A 23,307-nucleotide genomic window follows, 5' to 3' on the forward strand; every position below is an offset into this window, starting at 1 on the left:
GAACTCATTTTTTTTACCCATTTATTTAGTCCGATTTATTTTAATCCTTTAAATTAGCACAATTCACACTGGTTTTGATATTTATATGTAATAGAGTCAGGAAAATAATTTATAACAAATTATTTTCTGAATCATAGCAGCATCTTTTTCTGTTTACTTGCTCTATAGATGGGCATCAGGACGGTAACATTGTTGTTCCAGGACTAGAAAATCTTTGGTTTTTTGAGGGGCTGTGTATATCAATTTAAACGTAATTCATACAAAACTATGGATGATATTAATAAAACACTCTTTCTGAAACACACACCTATGAAAGTGAAAAAACTGTATGACTAATATAAAGGAAAATTAATATTCAGATTAATTATTTGCTGCCTCCCCACTATTTCTCCTCTCCCTAATGTTTCTTCTACCAGAAGTGACAAGACTGAGGTAGGAAGAGATTGTACTCAAAAGGTGAAACAAAACCAGCAGGAATAATTGGCAGATGAAGCCATCACTGGAATTAGTGGTACTTTTTCACTGTAAATGCCTATGGTCAAAAAGAAAATAATAAGCAGTACTGGTGTATGAAAAGCCCTAATACCATATATATTTCTTATGCTCATGTGAGCCGGACATTGCAAAAAAATTACTTTGAAAGAAAAAATGTTAATAAGATCAAAGGGCATCAGAAAGCTCTTACAGATTTTAACCAGAAAAGGAGAGAAAAAGAGGAATTCTAAGAAAAATTAGTCAGATAAATGTTTCTTACGTGCTTCTATGATAGCCTACTATAGTTTTAAAAATTAAAGAGAAGGTGAAGTGATAATAATAACAACTGACAGGAACTCCACAGAAATACAATAGCTACAATTTTCAGAAGGGGTTAAAATGGCACAATAGAGGAAAAAAAATGTTAGCAGGGATTAACTATGGTTAAGGAGAAATGAGGTAAAACTGAGCAGATGGAAAACAATATAAATAGCAGAAAACATTTGGACAACTGAAAATGTTCCTGTGAGTCATTTCAAAGGTGGCCAAAATCAATGAACTGATTGATCAAGCCACAGAACAAACTGTCATGTAACCTTCATCAGAAAAAGTCTACTTTAGAACACATTTTAAATGTCTTTCCCGTGATAGCTTGATAGTGGGGAGGCATCCCTCTTTAGCACTAACTTTGGGTTATCTCAGCAACTCATTGCAAGAAATGGATTTTAACTAAGCGATGATTCAAAATCAAAGCCAATTAAGGGTTAAAGTGGAAGAAGTTAAAATCTGCATGTTAGAACAAGGCAAAAATGACACAAGCTTTGTCAGTACCTGGAGTCAAGACAGATTTACTCAAAGTTTCCTTTTCTGACAGTTTTAAAGGTTGAGTTAGAAATGATGCATGATACAAACATGTGACGCTGACATTTATACAGTCTTGCAAATGGGATTGACACTGAGCTCTCCTGAGACTTAGCAGGGTGGCAGTGAAATTATTAGGGCTTTTTATAGCCAAATCAATGAAACAAATTACCTTTGCGGAAAATATTGCCTTCTCACTTTTCAAGAGAATGAAGGCAAAATCAGGATTTGAAAAATAAGAACAAAAGCAATTCTCTTCTAGAAATAAGTTATAGGCTGCAGGTGACACTATATATGCTTCTGCTAAACACATGGATAGCAGTTAATCAAGCATCATCCATTCTCCTCTAATTTAGCTATACCTACTAATAAATGGTATAGACCATTTAATTCCCTTTAATTCTAAAGCAACTAAACTATATACCTGGCATACGTCAAGCAACATGGCTATAGCATACTGCTAGTTAAGGACATATGGAAAAGTCCCCTATATCTTTCAGGCCTTCTATAGCAGAACAAACATCAATGAGCTTTCTGATGGCTCCACTTGAACGAAACACAAACAATCTATGCATTGGATTTATCCACCTCACACGGACAAAAATTATTGTGATTTCCAATAACTTGTTAATTTTCATATTTCAAATCCCATCCTGTGTCATTATTCCGTTTCCTATTTTTATTCATATGGAATTAACGTAATCTTATTCTGTATCTATGCTCGTTTAAAAGGTAGCAGGATTAACAAGGATGGATGTGTGAACACTAGGGGGAGAAAGAAGATAGACACTGTGCGATTTTTAAAGAACCACTTATGTAAATAGCTTTGCAGAAGAGTCACTCTTTTAGGTAGCTGTAAATGCAAGCATGTTGGCGCTCAACACACTTTTCACTCTGCAAATCATTTGAAGAGCCATGCAAAGTTAGCAACATGAAGTATCTTTCTAGAACGGGCAGCAGTTCTAATATACACAAAATCAGAATAGGCAAACTCATCACTTTCATATGGTCAGTTCAGGTATGATTATCCTTTTAACTAGCTAAGCAGGCACACATGCTCTCATCAGGTAGCAAGATACAGTAAGAGCTACAACTGGAGCACATCCACTGTAGACACATTAAGGAATTTTTACGTGTATGTTATCTTAATTTTATAAAAGAAAAATGGGAAACAAGGAGATAGCAGCATTCAGTGTAAGTCGCAGTGAGAAGAAGCAGAAACAAACAATCAGGGTGCTTCAGCCATTGTAAAGTGTTCAGCTGGAGAAGGAAACCCATAGAACATCTGAAATAAAGAGAAAAGGCCTTGCTCCAGCTCCCACTGAAGTCAACAGCAAGTTAATCGACTCCCTCAGTGTGCTTTTGATCAGGCTGCAGCTATGTCATATGTAAACAAGGCAAAATACACATTTGAGGAGGACAAAAAACATGATTCTACAAAAGAATCCAGTAGAAGTAATAACATATGATAATATTCTCTTCACTGCATTTGTCAGCTCTAGAGAGACTGAGTGACATCACCTAAAAATATGGTTTTGTAGTTTGGGGTTTTATTTAGCCACTTAATAATTTTGCGCAGCTGAATACTTTTGAAATTTTATACTTTTTTCCACAATTGTGTTAAAGGAGATGACATTTTGTGTCAGTAAACACCTAGTTTGCTAAGTGAACATAACGTTCTTTGGGAAGGTACCACTTCAGGTCTCAGTGCAGGAAGTGACGTGCCAGTGCTAAAATCACTTCTTGACAGAGAAAACGCACTTGGTATGAAAATTTAAAAATATGGGGTCCAATTTCATTTTTTTTAAATGCAGCACTGTTGTTCTACTAGTTCCAGTGGGTGGCATAATTTGGAAGATACAGCCTATGAAGTGGTTCTGCAACATTTTTTATACAATGAAGAGAAAAATTCCACTTTGTGAAATGAAATTTGATACTAAACCTATTTACAGTGGTTTGTGTTGCATTTTTTGTGTTGTTTTTTTTCCCTTCCTTTTAACAATATTCAACCAGATCACTGCTAGAGAAAATGTACTGTTAATTAAATCAAGGGTTAAAAGAAATTAGAAGTATATAGGAAGTTTGTCAAGGCTGCTTGCAGCAGACCTATAACATGCCCAGCGTTTTCTCATATAGGACATAACAGCAGATGGGAGAAAGTGGACGCTCACTCACAAGAAGAGAAATAGGTCCATGCGTAACTGTTACTGATAGTCAGAGCAGGTTTTTTTTCTGTTGGCTAACGTGCACTATCAAAACACTAAAGCAGCCTGAAGTGAGGTAAGAGAGAAGGATAAATATGGCAGATGAGAGGTGCAATACATTAAAGAAAGAAATTATGCAGAAGTTCACCTGCTGTTGTCATGATCAAGACATGGAGAAGAGCATCTGCAACAGAATAATGATTTAACATCAAGAAAGAAAATAAAAGAAAAGGAAAAAAATGAGTTAAATGAAATACTGAAAAAAATGAAACAGATCTCTAAATTAAACATGTGAACGTATACACTATATTCATTATAGGTGAGAAAGTAGAAGTAGGTATGAAAAGTAAGTAATATCCTCGGTTACAAATGGTTACTACTACAACAGCAGTGAAGCTAGAGTGCTCTGCTTTCTCTGTACATTCTCAAACTGGAAGTCAGATACATAAAATGTAAAGTTAGAATCTGAGTAAATCTTTCAGAAGCAGACTACAGATGATTTCTGTAACCACATTTAAATTTGGACCACGATATATCAAAAGGATGTGTCTACAGTAATTCCAGACAGTGTTTCTGATAACACAAGAGATCATTCTTTTCCTTTCTTTAAATTCTCCATCTATATATTCTATCGTTCCTTTTAACATGTTTCTTGTCCTCCTTTTGTTCTCCACTACAGGATGACAAATTTTAAACTTTCAGTTTGACTAGTTTAGGCTCTCCGTAATGTGTCATATGGTCAATTAGTATTCTGACGTTGCTTGTTATTATCTGTATCTCCATGGTATTTTCTTCCATTGACAGAAACAGAGATTTTCTGTTAATGAAATACACCTCCTGTTTTACCTTATTGTGACTTTCTGAAAAAGGCTAGAACACAATTTGAAATCATTTAGGTTTTCAGATTTTAGAAATGACTATCAGCTGGTAGCTGCCAGGTCCTGTTTCCATAACTATTTCTGGGAAATGAATGTCACATCGGGGAAACAATATTATGGATTCAAAATACAGCACTCGAAATATATTTTGTTTACCTTGTTAGTAAGGATCCAGTCTCCTTTTTTGCAGACAGACAGCTAAGAACGATAATTCACATTATTTGAATTACTCACAGTACCAGCTACCAACTCCCTTGTCCTTCTCCCTTTTTCACTGATGGAAGGAACAACTTCCAGAAAGGTAAATTTAATGATAGCCCAGCTATTTAATTTTGTCAAATATAAGTACTGATACACTTGAAACATGTATTAGTCAAATATGTTAATCTCTCCTTCATCAAATTAAGAAAATCAAAACAGTATTTTTCATTAAATAGGAGTTTTATTGCAAGCAAATTAAGTGTTGGAAAACCTTTAGAGCTACTACGTATCTTGCTCCAGGACACAGAAGCAAGCTAATATCAATGCAACATCAACACAAAGCTCCTCGCTCTCACTGCCACATTCCTGACAGCATGACAGATCTGCCTTTCTTCTTATCTACCGTATTTTTATGTATTAGTCAGGAAAATTCTTAGAATATACTCTACAGAACTAAACTGGGAGATTTTGTTCACCATATCACCAGAACTGAAGTAGGAAAACAACATCATTTTGCACGTTACTTATACCTTAAAATCTTACACTCAGTCTTATCTTTACCATTCACACTTAACTACTGTGGGTGATAGAGACCTAAGAATACCATGCTGACAAGAAAAGTCTAAATGCTGCAAGTGAAAAGAAATCATTCAGTTCAGCATTTTTTTTGCCTTCTAACTTAATGAAAATATTATATGTTCTTCCACAATAGAATATTGTAAGGTATCAGATTAAAACTGTGAAACATATTTGCATTTATGTAGGTGTTAGTTCTGTCTCTCATAACACTTCAGCAAGAAATTATACATAATAGCCCTTTTATTGCCAGCAGAGTGATAAAATACTACCTTATCAAACATTTAGCATCCAGGCTTCCTGGTACGTAGACAAATCCTTACCTTTGCTGAATAGGTAAAATCAGATAGTTTTATGAGAAGTAAATCTGACTTGCAGAAAGGAAGTTTAAATGCGGGAATTTGCACATTTTCCTTAAGTCAATGTATTAAATTATTCAGAAATGGTTAACTGTGTAAAAATAACCAGGAGATGTTTATGCTGATACAGTGGGCACCAAGAGTGTTACAGTTGATGAGAAAATTGTTTGCTTGTTTTTGAAACGGCTGCCAAAGACTCTGACCAGGGATTTTGTCTTTTATCTCATACTGATGAATTCATCAGCATACTGAAACAACAGTTACATGTAAGTTTTAAATGGATGATTGAAACCTTTTTCCCCTTCAGAAATATCAGACCTAGGAGAAGTTTTAGTTAGTCACGCAAAGATTGAAACATAGACCTGTGAAATTTCATACCCAGAGAATAGTTCTCACTAAGTTTATCCTTTTGATTAGACACGTTACACTGTGATCCACAGAAACACTTCTCTACAATAGGAGGTTGGTAAGAATGCAGTAATTTGGAGTTTGCCACTGAAGTAGTGTAAGGAGAGAATAATATCAATTTTCTCTCAGATTGCAGAGAATACAAAATAAAGATATTCTGTGCCAAATAAAGCTCTGTCCAATACTTTGCTGATGTGTTACTTCATAAAAAATGTGGTCTACATTCAATACATTTCCAGTGTCTTGGGCAAAAGCAAGGGCATACCTTTGCTTAAAGCTATTAGCGCTGTTTATATAGAATTTCTGTTCTGGTAAACGCTACTTCAGTGCTTGTACCTGAAATATCAGCAATGTTGTGTGCTCCTAAGAACCTAGTAATAATAGTGTGTATCTAAAGGAGTGTGTAGGTGATGTAAGGGATACAGGTGACAAATACATCTGCTTCCTTCCAGTTCAGTGAATGCAACAATCATGCACACCATACTTCTACAATAGTTTCACTTTTAGAAAGAGGTCTTACAAGCGAAAATCTAGTAGGGAATCTATTTTCTTAAAAAAAGATACACCCCAGAAGTTTTTTGATTACTTGAATAAATCTAATTTGAAAATTTTGATAAATCTAAGCAAGATAAAAATCAAGTGTTGTACAGTCTTTTCCAAAGGCTGAGTAATTGTTAATATAGATTTCTTTATTACAGTATTTAGAAGATATATGAGAAAAACGTAATTTGTATTGTGTTGAGCTTCATTATTTCATGCAAGGATGCAGAGATAGTTGTTCCTCTTAAAATCAGACATTCTTACCCTACCAACAGCATCCTGGTCGTCAACAAAGATCTAAACCACTAATATATTTTTGAATAAGAAATAAATTTTGCTCTTCTAGAAAGCGTTTAGTTCATCCTCTGCAATCACTAGAAAGACCTACCTTTCTGAAACTGAAAATAAATACACCCTTTGGAAAAAGTCTGTAAACTATTTAGGGTTAGAATAAACATAAAACCAGTTTTAAAGCTTATATCTTGACACAGATAGTAACATCTGAATACTGTACAAGTTAAGCATAGTCATTTCATTTGTTAGTTATTGAGCTCAAAAAAATCATATCCAAACAACACTGGCCACATCCAAATATCCTACTACCAGCTACCAAACTCCTCATATATGCCATAGATCAGTCAATTTGCGCTCTCCGTTATGACAGTATTGTTCCTCTTCTAGCCCAGAACTGCCTGTCATTCCAGATAGGACTCTGGTATTATCTTTGAAAGATATGGACTGCAAACTAATTTGAGATTAACAAAAAATCTTTCATTTTGTGATGTCCAGACATTCTGTATACTACAGAGCTCCACAGAAATGAAACGTTTTTGTATTACATGTTTCTTACTAATTCACCTGCACATCTCATCAAATCTGATGGCACAAGTGTCAAACTCAGTGTAAAGGATAAAATTACTTCAAACACAGTAAGCAAGAGCACTTAAATGCATGCACAGATTTTGAGGCCAACCATGATAAGCTTTATTAGTAAGAGTTTGACTGAGCCAATATTTTGACCTGTCTTACTACATTTCAGTGACCTTGCCTGAAAGGCAAATGCTTACAGAATGTCAAGTGTGAGAATACATAGTGGCCAAATATGTGTAAAACTTGTGATGTTTTTGCTGCTCGTCTATTATACACTTCACGTAATTTAAAGTCCTTGATGTTTTTTTGTTTTGATTTGTTTTTAATTAGTAATTCTGACAAGCATTACAGTTTGTGTTTACATAAACACTTCACAAGCACAGGAAGTGCTTGCCAGCTGGACTGATGAGCCCCTTGGCTTCAATTATCACTAACTTTGAAAATGACCTTTTCCCATAAAACTCATACAGATGAACATGCGTATGTGACAATTATCTTATTCCTCTGGAACGTGACAGAAAGCTAGCTGGCATCAGTACACTGGATTTTGGTGATTTCAGAGGGTAGGTTGTCTTGGTATTCAGAGTTGCCAGAACTTGCGTGACTGTAACAATTTACTGACAGCTCTAGGAGACGATGAATTTAAAAAAACAACTCCTAGTTAAGAATTTGTTAAAATTACAGCCATTGCAGGTATTCTGTTCCTCTCTCTCCCTCTTTTTTTTTTTTTTTAATTTTAAGACAGTGCTTATTGATACACTCACCCTGAATGAATAGGGCTAGAAGAAAGAGCCACATTGTCCAAGTTTTCAGGCCCCCAGCTTAAGCGATATGAATTCCTTTCTGCTTCTTTGGCCAGAGTTGTTACCTTGGTAAACCAAAAAAATGTGGTTTGTTTGTTTGTTTTTACTACAATTAACTCAATTAATCAACCAAACAGTAAGAAGGTGCACTTTGCATAGTACTACCTAAAGTGCTTAAATTATTTTCAAAAGAAAACAAACTATTCATAATAGCAAAAGGATATTAGAAACCCCTTACTATAGCATTTTACACTTGCCCAAAGTAATCATTTCTGTTAGTGGTCCCACTGAAATAAACACTGTGATTTCTCAAAGTGGCATTTCCTGAATCATTTTTTCTTAACTTCCAGGTATGCTTCAGGATAGTATCTTTGAGGACAGTGGCTTTGAGTTCATCAGATCAACTGATTATTGGGTTCAGTGGTTATTAGTATTGTAAAATGGAGAACATTATAAAGATAGTCTCTGTCCTATATTCATACAGCACATTCATTTATTTTGGAATAGAGTTTAATATTGCATAGTATAATAAGCCATTAAATATCAACTACAATTAAAGAGATTTATATAACAATAGATAAAGTAGCACACACTACATGTTATCATTAGTACAGTTTAATTTTTGCGTATTTCCATGTATGCTCAACTGATGTGTTAAGTTAAGAGAATGTGCTTACCTGTTGGCTGGGGATTACAACAGTGTCGTCGATCATGGCACTGTCCCTCAGGTAGGAGGCATGGCTCAGTGTGTGAGACCTGTCTGAACTGAAGGATCGCAGGCTGGTAGGTTGGTAGGATGCCATAGCAATAGATCAGCAGTACAGATGATGTTGCAAAGGTGTGATGATAGATCGAGTGGGAGAATGAAAAAAAGCGTGCAATTAGCAATATGATGCAGCTTCCAGGGGAAGTAGATAATAGTCATGGGGGGCAAAAGAGCTTTACAAATCTGTTAAGCTACTTTTCTGACCAAAGGCCACAAAGCATTTTGACTGAGTTTTATTCACTTCAAATGCAGAACCTAGCAAACAATCTAGATGACTTACTTTTACAGTTTACTTTATATTCACAAATGCTTTATACTTGGCTTTGTGGCATGATTATTTCCTTAATTATAAGAAGCAAGAATTCCTTTTAAGTAAGGCTCTTTGGAAGAGTTCTCTCTCCTGCTACATAATGGAAGCAAAACAGAATGCTAAATCCGAAGAAAATCTGAAATGACACTTTCTACAGCTTAGTTACGATCTTCTCTATCCCATTAAAACTGTAAAAGAGTAAAGCTTGATATTGTCCCCTGGAAGATACACACAGCAACGTGAATTGTGGCCAGCCGCAAGCTCCTGCGTTAGACAAAATTCTTCTGTGTGCCAACAGCATCTTTAGAGAGGCAATCCGAATGTCAGCACTGTTTTCTCATTAAGTACATAGAGCTCCACAGAAAACTGGTTGCTGTAGCGATGAAGGATGCAAGGCAGTAAATAAGCTGCTTCCAAGCACTGGCTCAGAATTTAATTGCAGTATTCACTAGCAAAAAGCCAAGAAGACAAATAAGATGCCACAGAAGGAAATATTGAGGTAAATGGGATTCCTGCTACCAAATAGCACTAGCTTGGTGCTTTATAAGCATTTCCTAGCAGGAGCATCTAAAAGTGACTTTTAAAAGCGGATCTGCCACCTTTAGATGTTGTGCGTGCATGTTGTGATATTGTTCTGTACTCTGACAAATACAGCACATGTAACCAAAGGAAGCAATTTTATTTTCATGGCTTACACATCCATGACTAGTATTCTTAATGACTAATACACTGGATCAGAACAGCGGGCATCTATTCAGACATGTGGATTCTTTAGGGATAATTAATTTTCATCTGTCAGCAATAAAAATGTCACAATTACATTGTGGACGTGACATTCAAGTACTTAAATGCAGATTATGTCAGAAATCAGGTTTTACCATCTGGTTCAGACCAATCAGCCTTTTTGAATAATAGCTAAATTCACTCCCTTTTTTTTTTTTAAATCCCTTTTTAAAATAAAATGATAATCTTATTTTTATTAAGAAATATGTAACACCAAAGAATGATAAATGCTATTATCACTAGCAGATACCAATGGCCTACTTAGCATCATAGATGGACTGCACAATACTAAAAGCAAAAATAAGCATTACACAAGTATCAACCTTAAAAAAGTCTAGAGAAAAATAAAAAATGCCCACCACCAAGTAATCTCTTTTACATGTCATGTAATGCCTTTCCCCCAGACAAATAAAAGAGGTAAGACAGGTAAGGCTGGTAAATGGTGTATTTGTATTTCTGGAATATAATTCTGATTTTATTAAAACAAACAACAAAAATTGTCTTGATTTCAAGTAGCTCACTCTGCCTGCATAAAATCATTCCAGAAAAAAACATTGTGAAAGGGACTCTTGACAGAAGGATATTCTGGTTAAACATTTTAGTGTGAACTAGGTAGGCAGAGTACATGCTGCTTACTCATAATAACAGGACTTCAAGGAACATTTGTTCTTTGGGTGGAAAACAAGCTCCAGTAGCAGACCCCATTTGCCAACATTATATTTTTTCCATTTTAATACTTGACACTTTCAGAATTGCTTTGCTGTGCCATGCAATGCTGGAAAGAAGTTCACCATCCAAACAGTAGGTTCTGCCATTCATCTAATATCACATGCTATATTAATAAAAGGAAATATGTACTAGATTTGACCGTTCATCTGCATGGTGATTTTGTCCATGTTCTCCTACAAGTACCTGACATTACTACTACCACCACTACAAGCAACCTAGTACATTTCCAGGTGTAGTGCATCTATGTGATCTCCAGTACATACCCAGTACTTTGAGGGTATGGGCTTCGTCAAAAGACAAGGTACACACAAACATGACTGAGGTCTGTAATAAATTAATTTTAATTTTCTACTGTTTATTTCAAAAGTAATGTCCAGACAACACTGCCCCTCTTCTGTGCACTGCACCAGCTAAATGAAGAACAAACAGTAGTTTGTTCAAAGTGAGATCTTTTGAGATCTATGAACAAAGACACGGTCGGAAATGTCAGTGCAGTTAAGGAAGCGTAGTGTCATCAGAAAGAAACAATTGTTTATTTCTGTAATAGCTCTTCAGGACTCCTGTAAGAGGAGTCCTAATCAACACTAATGTCTAAGTGCAGGTTCTTTCCAAATCTGGCTAATACATCTCAGTCCCAGCTTGTGAAGTCAATAGCACTCTCCTCAGCCACAGCAAGTGAAGTGTGAAACCCAGCAACCCTATAATGCTCTTAACATTTGTCTTGCCTGTGTTAGGTACGTGCAGGCATGTAACACTCACCTCTCCTAAGCCCCAAATGAACCCCAAATGGTATCCAGAAAAGGAAAGCAGTATACTCTAGCCACCTTTCTAATCTGGATAATTAGAAGACCATACTACAGTACTTGCCCATCTAGTCAGAGATCTAGTAATCTCTAGTCCAGCTGAGTGTATCTGCCATTGTGGGAAGTGTACAGCGTTTCAGAAACCTGGGAAAATAATCTGGTATCATTGAAAACTGTATAAATCAGCCTAGAAAATACCCCACTACGATAGACTGAAAGGCGTCCTCATAGATGTCATGGACAAAAGGTGGAAGGGACCTATACTGAAAAGGAGTATATTCAAATACTGGTGATCTCCTATGGCCTGAAATGGTTCATGCCCTCCATATCCAAAGGGAGAATCCATCTTATATAGTCCACTCTAATAATTTTTTATTCTACCATTGTTTCTCCTCATAGAAAATGGAAACAGCTCACTTTCCCAAGCAGCATGATGTGAGGATAATTTCCAGCTGTTCTGATCTAGTGCAGCTTTCCTGATTCTTACTTGAGACGAGTTTCTGTGGTACAGTAGCTACGTCATACTGTGACCTTTCTACTGTCCTGCTGATAGTACTGTTTTGTCTGTATTCACCTATGCATATCATACTCATTCAAGATCGTAACAATCTCTAACAGCAACATCATTCATTTGGTTCTCAAGATTAACATTCCAGCACACAGCAGACCTCCAAAATGAACGAAGAGAGGCAAATGCCATGAAAGGATATAGAGACACGTTTTCATGCTGTGTAAGTAATACCTACCTGGGCATGGTGCTATGTAAGCATATGAAAAAGAATGAAGGGGAGAGAGAAATAAAATAAATAGGGAAGATGGTTACAAAATAAAATAATATGTTTTTAAATAAAATTGTTAATGCATAAGATTATATGAGTAGAAGCTGCTAGTACTATTTTGCTTTGCTGAATTTCTTTAAAAAACAAAGTCAGTGTAATGCAATGAAAATTGTAAGAAAAAAACCAACAAAATAATTTAAGTAGTCTCTGAAAATTCTTACAACCAGTAACATGATAGTGACACAATGACATCATGGAGTTAGAAAGATGCACTTCTTTTCATACGTACTCTCTTCATGATTTTGCTTCATTTCAGCATAACCATGCATGATAAACAATGTGAAATCATTTTCATTCAACACTAAATAGGACACATCATTTATATACCTGTAAAAATCTACTGAAATCCACTGACAGTTTTTTAAAAGTTAAACTGTTCTAAATGGGAGCAGAAATGGGCTTAACACTTGGCTGCACAATCATTTCATACAACATCTTAAAAAACAAAAACAACAACAAAAATGAAAAACCCGCAAAAACATTTTTACCATTGAAAAAACATAATAAAAGGTTTTGATTTTTAAGCATTCTGATGCAGCTCATAAACATCATGTGAGACTTAAAAGCAATACAGTCACTTTGTTTTCAGTGGATCCTCTGGAGCTGTCTAAAAACCAACAAAGACTCCAAGTTTAAAAGACTTCACTGATGAGGGGTTTACACATGCTGTGAGGCAAACTGAACTGTTTCCTGACATCTTTTGTTCCAGGAGCAATTCACAGCCTACTGAAGTAAACAGAATGGATCCTACTGATTTCACTGAGCTTCAGAAATGCTGCCAGCATAACAGTTAAAGCTGGAAAACGATGTAGGCTACAAATTATTTCTGTTGCCAAGATCTCAATTTTTTATTACTTTTCAGTGAATCTTGTCAATTCCGCACAAACTGCTCAAAAAAAAGTCAGCTCATCTAACACTAAAACACACTATCCACCTACCCAATCCTTGACTCACGTAAAGAGAGGATCAAGATGATTTATGAGTCCTTTCCAAGACAAGACTCTTCTTCCTTTGCCTGACCACAAAGACAATAAAGCAAGCCACGCTTTTTCAAGAATCAAATAAGAATCGGAAACAAATTATTCATGAGATTCTGAATACAGTATTAGTGCCAGATGTGTTAATTTCTTGACTGGTTAGGAAATATTCCTCCTGACCACATCTTCCTCCTACCAAGTAGTAATTGACACCCTGACATACTTAGTTAAGAATGTTAAGTGCATCATCCCGTGTCTCCCTTGAGTAAAGAAAATGAGAAATTGATCACAAACACTCATAACAAGGGAAAGGATATGCGTCCAGGCAAATACCTGTCAGACCGCCCTCCTTCCAAGCTGTACCTCAGGTAGTTCATACCATCTAAGAACTGGCTGCTTGGTAAAGAGTCATCTCCTAGTTCTTTGAGGTCTTCTGGCCTAAGGTACTCTCCTCCATCTCCTGTCATTGTATCATCACCTTTAAATCAAACACAGCGGGGATAGAGATAAGCATACATACACATTTCATTTTGTTTACACATTAGAATCTAACAGCAGGATGGCACAATTAAAACAAAGGCATTTTCCAGTCAGGAAACACTGCAAACCACAAGCAATTAATGTATTTAATGAAGCTGGCACATCAAGCAAGATTTTAAAAAATTCAAAATAAAGTTGAGAAAACCATTGTACTTAGTCTGTATTTGTTGCACATACTGGTGAGGGGCAAATTGCTTTGCTATTTTGTAAAGCATGGCCTCTACAGCCCTTTTTTCCTTTTTTAGCTCTCTGGTCACAGATTTATTGTATCACAGCTGGAAAGTTTATGATTAAATATAACCACATATTTGATTGCATGCTGTGTGTTTTCAGTTGAAAAGGTATTTTCCCTGGACTTATGCCTGACAGTTGCAAATCCTAATTTGAACTCTCCGTTTTCCAAATTCCACATCATATGAAAATGTCTCATCCAAGTTCCATCACCTTTGTGCGTTAAGCACAAAAATATTTCTAAAACAAGGCAATAACCAGAATCTGGAAGTAAATTTGCACGTATGGATTATATTGATCATTTATCCAAAAGTAATTCATAATGAATCAAAGCCTAAATGATAATTGGTTATTGGATATAGCAACCTTTTTGCACGTAACTTGAATTTTCAGGCCCAAAATGATTTTCCCCAGGAAATTTTGTCTATATGAAGTCACCATTAGCTTTTGCTGGCAGACAAACAAAACATTCTAAATTGACAAACAGTGTGTAGATGATTCTTTTCATTTCCATTTGCAGCATGGTTTCCCTCTGCAGTTTATTCCTGGAGATGTATTTATTTCAGTCGGTTTCACAAGGGTTAGCATGAGTCTGCCAGTGGCTTCGTGTGGCCCACAGAACCACACAACACGACCCTAAGCCATCAATGTGTTCAGGTTTTCTCATTTTCTTTGCTGCATAGGAAAACATCGAGAACCTGAAGCTCTTCTCCAGTTATGTGAAGAGGACTGCAACTGTCATAACACAGGAACTGTAGCCTCTGAATACATGTCCCAGACAGTAATTCACCCTGATACACTCAGAAATCTAAAGCATTGTAAGAGTTAGGGAAGTGATATCGATGCTGTTTCAGACAGAATTCACGTGGGCATCAGGACTGTTACAATTCATGACATTTAAAGACAGATTAAAGCAAAACTGCGAAGAACAATTAATGATACTGCAGCTATTTCTGGTAGTGGGTCTTTTTTTCCCTGCAAAATGTTGTTAGCATTACAAACAGTATGAATGGTGCTCACTCCTAAGGGAAGACATCTTGATATTTGTTTTCATAACACAAATCAAGCTAGTTTTTCTAGCTTGATGCTTCAGCTGGCAAATAAATCACTTAAATTTTTTCACCTAGAACCAACTAACCTTTCGGGTTTTATTTTTTTGTTGTGTACACATATACTATACTTAAAAGTGAGTTCTAAATCTTGTCAATATAACAAGAACAGCTCTTGCAAATTCCATCTGCCCACATTAAGAGGGAGAATCTGGGCACTGTTTCACAGAAAACAATAAAATGCATTTAATCATTGCATGTTTCCCATCTTCTAACAGATGATGCCTCATGTTTCCTGGTAATGTCACATAAAGCACAGGGCTTTGAGAAAACTTGGAAGATATTACCGCAATTATGTTAATCAAATAATAAAAGGAGTTTCAAGTTAGATTTCATATAAACTAGATTCTAATAATCACAGCAGACATTCCATCTATAATAGAAATGAAGTCTTCATCACTTTGATCACACCCACATCCTTAAAAAAAATTAAAAATCCCATCTCTACTCTTATTTCAGCTTTGGCCTCTCATCAAAGAGAACTGAATGAGTCTAAGCAACACTAGCTGTTTTGTGTGATGTGAACATCTGCAAACAGTAGTAAGGGTATACATGAATATTTTACAGTGTCTTCAGAACATTTATCTGTTGGTAATGCAGCATACTTGCTAGTATACTTGTCTTGAGTGAGTGAACTAGAAGCTAATGTCACTCCCCACCAAGCCCTGTGCCCTTCTGTCTTTCCTTAATGAGCTGAACAAAGCCAAAACTGCTAAAAAATTGCACAGCCTCATACATGAAGGAAAAAGATACACATTTAAGTATAAATGATGGTGCAGCAATATAACTTTTCATATAACTGTGGGTATCTGAGTGTCTTCACTTCTTATCTGCAGGACAATTACACGTATGCAAAGAGAATTAAGTCTACGTAAGAAGTACTCATTCATCTACCAGTAACAGTGTTGTCATAAAAACATCTCACACAGCTATAGTCCTAAACCTCAAGTCAATTCATTCTCCTGGAATTTGTACAAAAACACAAAAACAGCTGATATCTGCTGAGAAGAAATCACATACTCAGCTGACCGTGAGCTTCTCTATATAGCAAATTTTACTAGTTCTTAGTTTTGTAGCAGTACAAGAAATTACCCTGTTTGATCATGCTGGCAATGCTTCACTCACATTCTCCACCAGTCACATTTAACGACAGACATGTTTTCACACTTACTAAGCAGTTCATGACAAACAAAGTCCTTTACATAGATCTTCCATGACTTCCAGTGGCAGTCTAGGAACTTACAGGTGTATTTCAGTGAATTACGTACATAGTGATTTATCTTCTATTTACTTGAAAAAACAGCTTCCTTTATTCAATGATACCAACAGATTTTCAGAGGCTTACCTGATGGGGAAGACAGTTTATAAAACACCTACGACTGACCTTGCACTGTGTCCCAATTAAAGAATTCATGTTCAGCCTCGGCCTCATCAATGCTGCTGCTCATCTCCCAAATATATCTACAGATTTTGTCAAAATCTGCTTTTCTGAGTAATGCCATCTTCTCTAGGGCAGATATAAAAGGAAGAAAAATGCACGGAAGGAAGTACCAATTGCCTGGACTCTTCTAAAAGAAACACTGGGGTTTTACTTGAAAGGACACTGGAACAACAGGAAGTCAAACAAAAAAACTGCTAAACTAGGAATCTATGTATTTAATACTTAAACAAAAAGTGGCAAATATTTGAGTTCTTGCACTTGCTGCTGCTATTTTTCTTGCTTTGCAGAATGCAAATAACTCCCAGTATGTTGGGTCGCTTTTCCATAACATACAATGTGCCATGGCCCCACTGCACTTTCACCAATGATTCAGTTCACTCACTAATCTCTTATCAGTGGTCGAACTAATGTCTTGGAATAAAATGCAAGATCCCCTAAAATCATGTGTCTTGTAGAGGTTTGCAACATGCAGGATTCTTTCTTTTCTCCTTTGAAGAGCAGGAGAAAAAGAATCAAGGAAGGGGAGATCATTTACGGAAAGAACATGGAAAAAAAGGATAGGATTGGCAGGGGTCAGGTTGCACAGAAAAGGGATCACAGAGACAGCATAAGTTGTCCATAAGGTCCCAGACTTATTTCTAGGAAAAGGAAAAGGAGAAGAAGATGTGGAACTGGTAAACAGGGCGCTGAACATTTCTGTGAGGTCCCGATCACCTTCAAGAGTGAAGACGGGGAAAGAAGAGAAGAACACTAGGTGCAGAGGTGGAAAGAGAGCAAATCTGAGAATCAGGACAGGAAAATTCAATAAACTCTAAGACTTAAATACTACTATGCTTAATGCAAGGAAGGCCTAATTCAGAAATCAATATTGGGCAAGTGAAAGCTATGTTAATGGTTGCTATCAACAACCTTTTAGTCTTAAATTTTTATTTGCCATGACCAAGCCAACCCAAGGCATTACTACTTTAGCAGCGAAGAGTAGCACAGAGCTTCTAGGGCTCATGAATCCACATATACCAGACTGCAGAGCTGTGCATACATGCAGGTTCAGAAACACTGAAGCCAGTGAATCAGTGTTGTACCTGAGCAAACAAACTGTCTCACAGCAGGAGCTACTACGCCAGCAGCAACGTCACACAGCTGACCTGACCAGGAATTCCAAAACCATTCTGCATCATGATGTGCAATCATGAGTGGGGAGTTTTCCACTCTGCTGTATTTTGTGCTGGAAATGCACTCCCAAAAAAATGAACAGCTAGTTCTCATCGACCCAAAAGACCCTAAACCTTAAAGACACTGCAGCCACAGAAACTGAATGTAAAAAGCAGCGATTGCATCATCGTACTGCTGACCTTCGTGCTGTTTCAGTGGAGCCTCACACAACCATGAAGCAGGAAGCACGCAACTTGCCTGCTGAGAAACAATCAGCACTGCATGTATCCATTCACTGTTCAGTTAGGCAGGCAGGCACACAAAAAAAACAGACCCAGCATGAATGGGAATCTTCCTTCCACCAGCCCTTTCAAAATGCAGCTGCCCGATGGCCTTTTCTATTTGCTTAGATTACGGAGCAGGAGTAAATTCTATTGCTAACATTGTTAGAGTTACAGCGGAGCTGTTTTCAAAGACTGCACTAAATAAACCCAATCAGCTCACAAAAAACCCACAAGCAATCAACTTTACACTCAAGTCAGGACTAATATATGATTGCTCTTACCTGTCTGTTCCTTTAATGCTGACCACATATTATTTCTGTGTACCATTAACCCATAATATCCAAGTATATAAATAAGGAATTAAGATCCATTGCTAGAATATCTGTTGGCAGGAAGGGAGTCACCTGGGCAGATCTTTAACAACCAACTGGACACTCAAACAGTAAATATTTGTCTTATTATAACTGAGAAAAAAAAAAGTTTGATGCTGATGATTTCTCATGCTCAAACACAGGTACTGAGCATCATAAATCATGTAATGCTCTACTAAGAGAAACAGGCTGTATGCTGAGACCACAGATCTGCTCCTTCAGTGACAGTGTGGCTGAACGCAGAGATTTTTATTGAACCACCTGAAATGGAAACTCACACTGATATCCCTGTCCTTTCCTTCCTGATTTTCCTCAGTTCTGAAAAGGGAACGGTTATTTCCCACACAAGTAACTGATTAAACTAAGCAACAATCAGGAACCACTTCATGATCTTTCAACAAAAATATTCTTTAAATGCAAAATAACATTAAAGAGACATTAGCTTTGGGGCACGCAGCCACATCCAACCCTTGGCTTGGCAAGTCAGCATTAGCTGGATTGAAAAAATGCCTGATTAATGTTTCTAAAACTGAAGAGTTTTTACAGTCCTTCCCCCCAAATTATGCTCTCTACTGTCATCAGGGAACTCTACAGATGTTTGATCAAGTAAGCAGTTTTAGATCTTCCACCACACCATTCGGGCTATACAGCTACAGCACCAACCCTTTTTTGGGAAGCAGCAACAAAAGGCTGCTCCTACAAAGTTCTTCTGCAATTCAAGTGAATCGTAAAAGATACTTCTGTATAAGAATCCCTTCGGAATGGTTTCTCACAAAATAAAAAGAAAATATAGGAAAAAGTTAAAAAACAAAAGCAATAGACTTGTGATACAAACTGCCAGAAATTGCTTTAAATAGACGTTTTTAAAGCCAGATACAACTATATGAATTTGCCAAAATTACTGTTTTCTCTGCAACATGCAGATAAGTCTACAGCTCCTCAGATACGTGCTGCTTCTCAAAAGTAACAGATGGAGAAGGGGCAGCTGTGGCAAGCATGATTTTTTAAATGCAATACTAAGACCTGATGTAAGCATCTTAAATGAAATGCATAACACAGTTTCCCTGACACTTTCCTTGGACACTTCCAGTTCCCTAAAGTCAATCCTCTATTTAATGGCTCCCACACTCTTGCAGCTTCCCTGAATGACAAGAGGTAATAGCTATGGTATTTGTAAAGCCGTTATGTTGGATCTAGGTAACAAAGAATAAAAGCACTGGCTTTTTAGAACTGGGACAAGATATTCCCACCTCTCTAAGCCACAGAAACCTTGGAAGGTCATAGATATTAACTGGCATGATGACAAGTCTGAGCTGTGGTGGGGCTACTATGTGATATACAGTCAGCTGGGGACTTGAATGAGTTCCTTGCATGGTTACAAGAGGAGCAACAAAGCAGATCCCATAAAGAATTCTGAGGAGAAAATACCATTAAAAGAACACATTGGAGAAAGCGACAGAGAAGTGATTTAGTATTTTTCCACCAGAGTAATGCTTTATTCTCAGGGAAGAAGAAAATTCAGTGTACATCAGGTAAGTATTGCCTATGAAATAGTAAATTTTCTCACAATATGAAATACACCAGGCACTACGCAAGGAAAGCTTGCTCTAGTTGTATGGGTATCTGTGACCAAAATTATGCACTTGTTGAAGTGAAAAACCAAAGGTCTCTTCCTTCTTAAGAGGGATATAAAATACTCACTCATTTTGCCTTTGTGAAATTCATAAGGCGAGTACCTCTCTTTCACATAGCAGTTTTCAGAAGATTTGTAAAATGTTATATACTGACACTCAAGTCGCTTTTCACAGCCTATCTCCTTCCAGAAGGAACAACCACCCAAGATATCTGCTGTGCACAGAATGGGTAATATTACTCTGCTTAGGAAAAATTTCAGCTAATTAAGGTTAATGTAAATGTAAAAGCAGACAGCTTGTATCAGTAATGAGTAGGAATAACATCCAGTAGCTTTAAAGATGTGTTTGGATCAGATGGGTAAGACCAGTCAAAAATAGATTTTCCCTTTTTAACATGCTGATTACAATTTACTTCAGCAAAGAATCTATTGTAGGTCCCCCATGACTTCAGTCTCTAAAGAAATAATTCAGTGCTCAGCATTGCTCATAAAGTAACAATTTAGGACAGAATCTATAAGTAAATACAGTATTATCTCCTGGTCATGCTCATACATTATTCCTTCTTTGCACAAAAAGTCTGTCTGTATTTTTGGTTACGCCTGCAGATTTCTCTGCTAATTTGGTTAATTCTACTTTCTGTCAATAACACTGAAGCAAATTAAGAACACCAGTTTCTTTAAAACTTGCCAAAATTTTCACAGCCTACCCGCAAACTCCTATTTTTTATTGCTAAAATGTTGACAAGTGAGCAATCTTTAGCAGATTCTATCCCAACAAAAACAAGTTTAATTCCTTTGTAATGACAATACCAGATTCTAAAAAAGCTATACTCTGTCTGAAAGATTTCAATGGACAAATCCAAGTAAGCCTTTGTTGTGACTTTTTTTCTTTAAGGCTCCTAGCAACAATGTCAATAAAGCTACAGGGGAAAAAGCTGAGCACCTAACTATCACACTGAGAATCTTTTGCATTGACAAGACGTGGACAAAAAAAGGCAACCAATTTTCAGATCTGCTGTTGCATTAGCACATCTGGCAGATAGAAGCTAAATAAACAAATAAGAAAATCCTCCTTTTGCTCAGGCAAAAGGATAAAAATATAAATAATCTCAACAATACCATGTAAGCAAAAAAACTTTTTGTCACTACCATATGCAGGTATATTTAATCTTTTAAATCATTTAAGAACATGATGCTATTTTTATTTTTAACAAATTTAATGTCTCACTGACCTTATTTTTAAGATTATTTCATTACTTGCAGGTTTTTTTCCAAGAAATACAAAGTTACAGTACAACACTTTGTGTCTCCATCAGGCACTGGCATGACTTTTTGCCAACCTTTAGACAAGCACTCCTCATGACAGGGATGCTCGCTTTAAATTTGGATATTAAGATTCCATCTAATTTTTGAGACTCCATTGATTACTTGCACATGATAGTTTGCTCAAATCTTGTCTAAACCTTTCCTGCAATTGAAATGTCACCATTAACAACTGTGCAGTGTGAACTGCCACCTCAGGGGCATGTTATCACTGCAATAGTATCTCACCTTCTGCTTCACCTTTTCTACTCCATTCTGCCTGCAAAATAGTCTGGCCAAAAAAATAGCTCTTCAGAACAACGAGATTCATTTTTGGAGAGATCAGGTCTCCAGGCTCGTCTGCTACATGGTGAAACATTTGTGCTGACATAACAAAGGATGTAGAAATGTGCAGTTAAACCTACGACAGCTTCATGAAGCAGCCGGAACTTATTCTCAAAAGGGACAGTGAAACTAGAGCTTTTAAAAGTTACCTGGATTGAAAACAGAATTGGAGATAAGGAGGTCCAAGCAGACATAAATGAGAGCTCTTCAATAACCCGTTTTACTGGTCAGTATTGCATGTTCTATATAGAGAGCTACACTTCCTGTTCTGTCTCAGATGGGAATCACAAAGGTTAATCATTGGCAGTCCATGCAGTTCTTTTGCCATTACAGTAACATAAGAAATGAGTACAGACAAGCAGCAACATGCTCAATACAATATTAATGTATGGGAAAAAAAAAACAGAACACCTAGATTTCATAGTGTGCCTGCACTGGCTCAGTCCTAACAGAAACATCTGCATGTGCTTACTTTCACTAAATCTGTAGATTTCACTCAAACACATTTTAAATGATACTTTGCAGCAACTCTCCTTTACTGCTGTAAGGACACCTCAAGCACAAATTACTTCCTTTGTGGCAACAGCTTTAAAGGAACTAAACCTTGTAGCAATACAAATGACAAAACCAGATACAATGACAAAAATGGACATTTCTTTCCCATACAACTGGATCCATACAAGACAACTCTTCTGGCATGGACGCACATTTCAGGAATCGCATCACTTAACATCTATGCTTGTAGGAATCTGTACTGCTGTCCTGATTCTTGAGCAGAACCACATTCTTAATCTTTTTTTTTTTTTTTTAACATGATCAGGCCATCATCTTCTGAACACTGATTGTATTAGAACTGTGTTGTTATGACTCCGTGCAGTGTCGAGCAAATAACAGTGTATGATTATCCATAAGCATTCTTCATGGTTGACTATAGTACATTGAAAGTAGCAGCAAAAAAAACACATGTGCAGGTGTGTATTCATTACAGGGCACATCTGCTTCTGTACTTAACTCTGACAGTTAACATCAAAAAAGCCAATAATTTAAAAAAAAATCAAATCAAATGCAATTTTAAAATAAAAATGTAACCTTGTTGTGTTCAAAGGAAAGACCATGTTAAGGTACAGTAAAAGGTGAAGAATTCCAAGTAACAATGCTAAGTGCTAAACATGAAAGTGATATGTGAAGATTAAAGAATTACTTATGTGCCAAGCCAAACTATTTGACAGGCTATATGGTTCTTTATTTCATACTGCTAAGACTGGATTTTAGGAGTAGAAATACTGCACTGCTAATGTAAAAGTATACCAGCTACACAAGATGACTGTTTCCCAGGCAAAATGCAAAATTCTTATCACCCGTGATAAAGAGGTTCCACAATGGGACCTGAAATATTTATTTGCTCAAACAGACTCGTTGTGTTCAACTTTATCATCGTGTGATTACAGCTGACAGGTTTATCATGTCATATTAATTTATTTCAGAACATATTGTGCCACTTGAAAGCTGTCAAGAACA

General features: G+C 36.6%; 1 protein-coding gene across 7 annotated transcripts in view; it reads right to left on the bottom strand.

Annotated features, from left to right (window-relative positions):
- The window catches only part of ANK2 (ankyrin 2), a 347,429-nt gene that overhangs the window by 49,960 nt on the left and 274,162 nt on the right, over positions 1-23,307 (bottom strand). For 3 of the 7 annotated variants that reach the window (XM_021394060.1, XM_021394064.1, XM_021394059.1), the window contains 5 exons: positions 13,715-13,859; positions 12,312-12,323; positions 8,852-8,954; positions 8,136-8,239; positions 4,574-4,615 (listed from right to left, as the gene is read on the bottom strand). In XM_021394060.1, the coding sequence (XP_021249735.1) occupies positions 4,574-4,615; positions 8,136-8,239; positions 8,852-8,954; positions 12,312-12,323; positions 13,715-13,859 (406 nt within the window). The remainder of the gene's footprint in view (positions 1-4,573; positions 4,616-8,135; positions 8,240-8,851; positions 8,955-12,311; positions 12,324-13,714; positions 13,860-23,307) is intronic. The other 4 variants (XM_021394065.1, XM_021394061.1, XM_021394058.1 and 1 more) reach the window with 3 other exon arrangements.

The sequence above is a fragment of the Numida meleagris genome, chromosome 4 (assembly GCF_002078875.1).
Source record: "Numida meleagris isolate 19003 breed g44 Domestic line chromosome 4, NumMel1.0, whole genome shotgun sequence".
NCBI lineage: Eukaryota > Metazoa > Chordata > Aves > Galliformes > Numididae > Numida > Numida meleagris.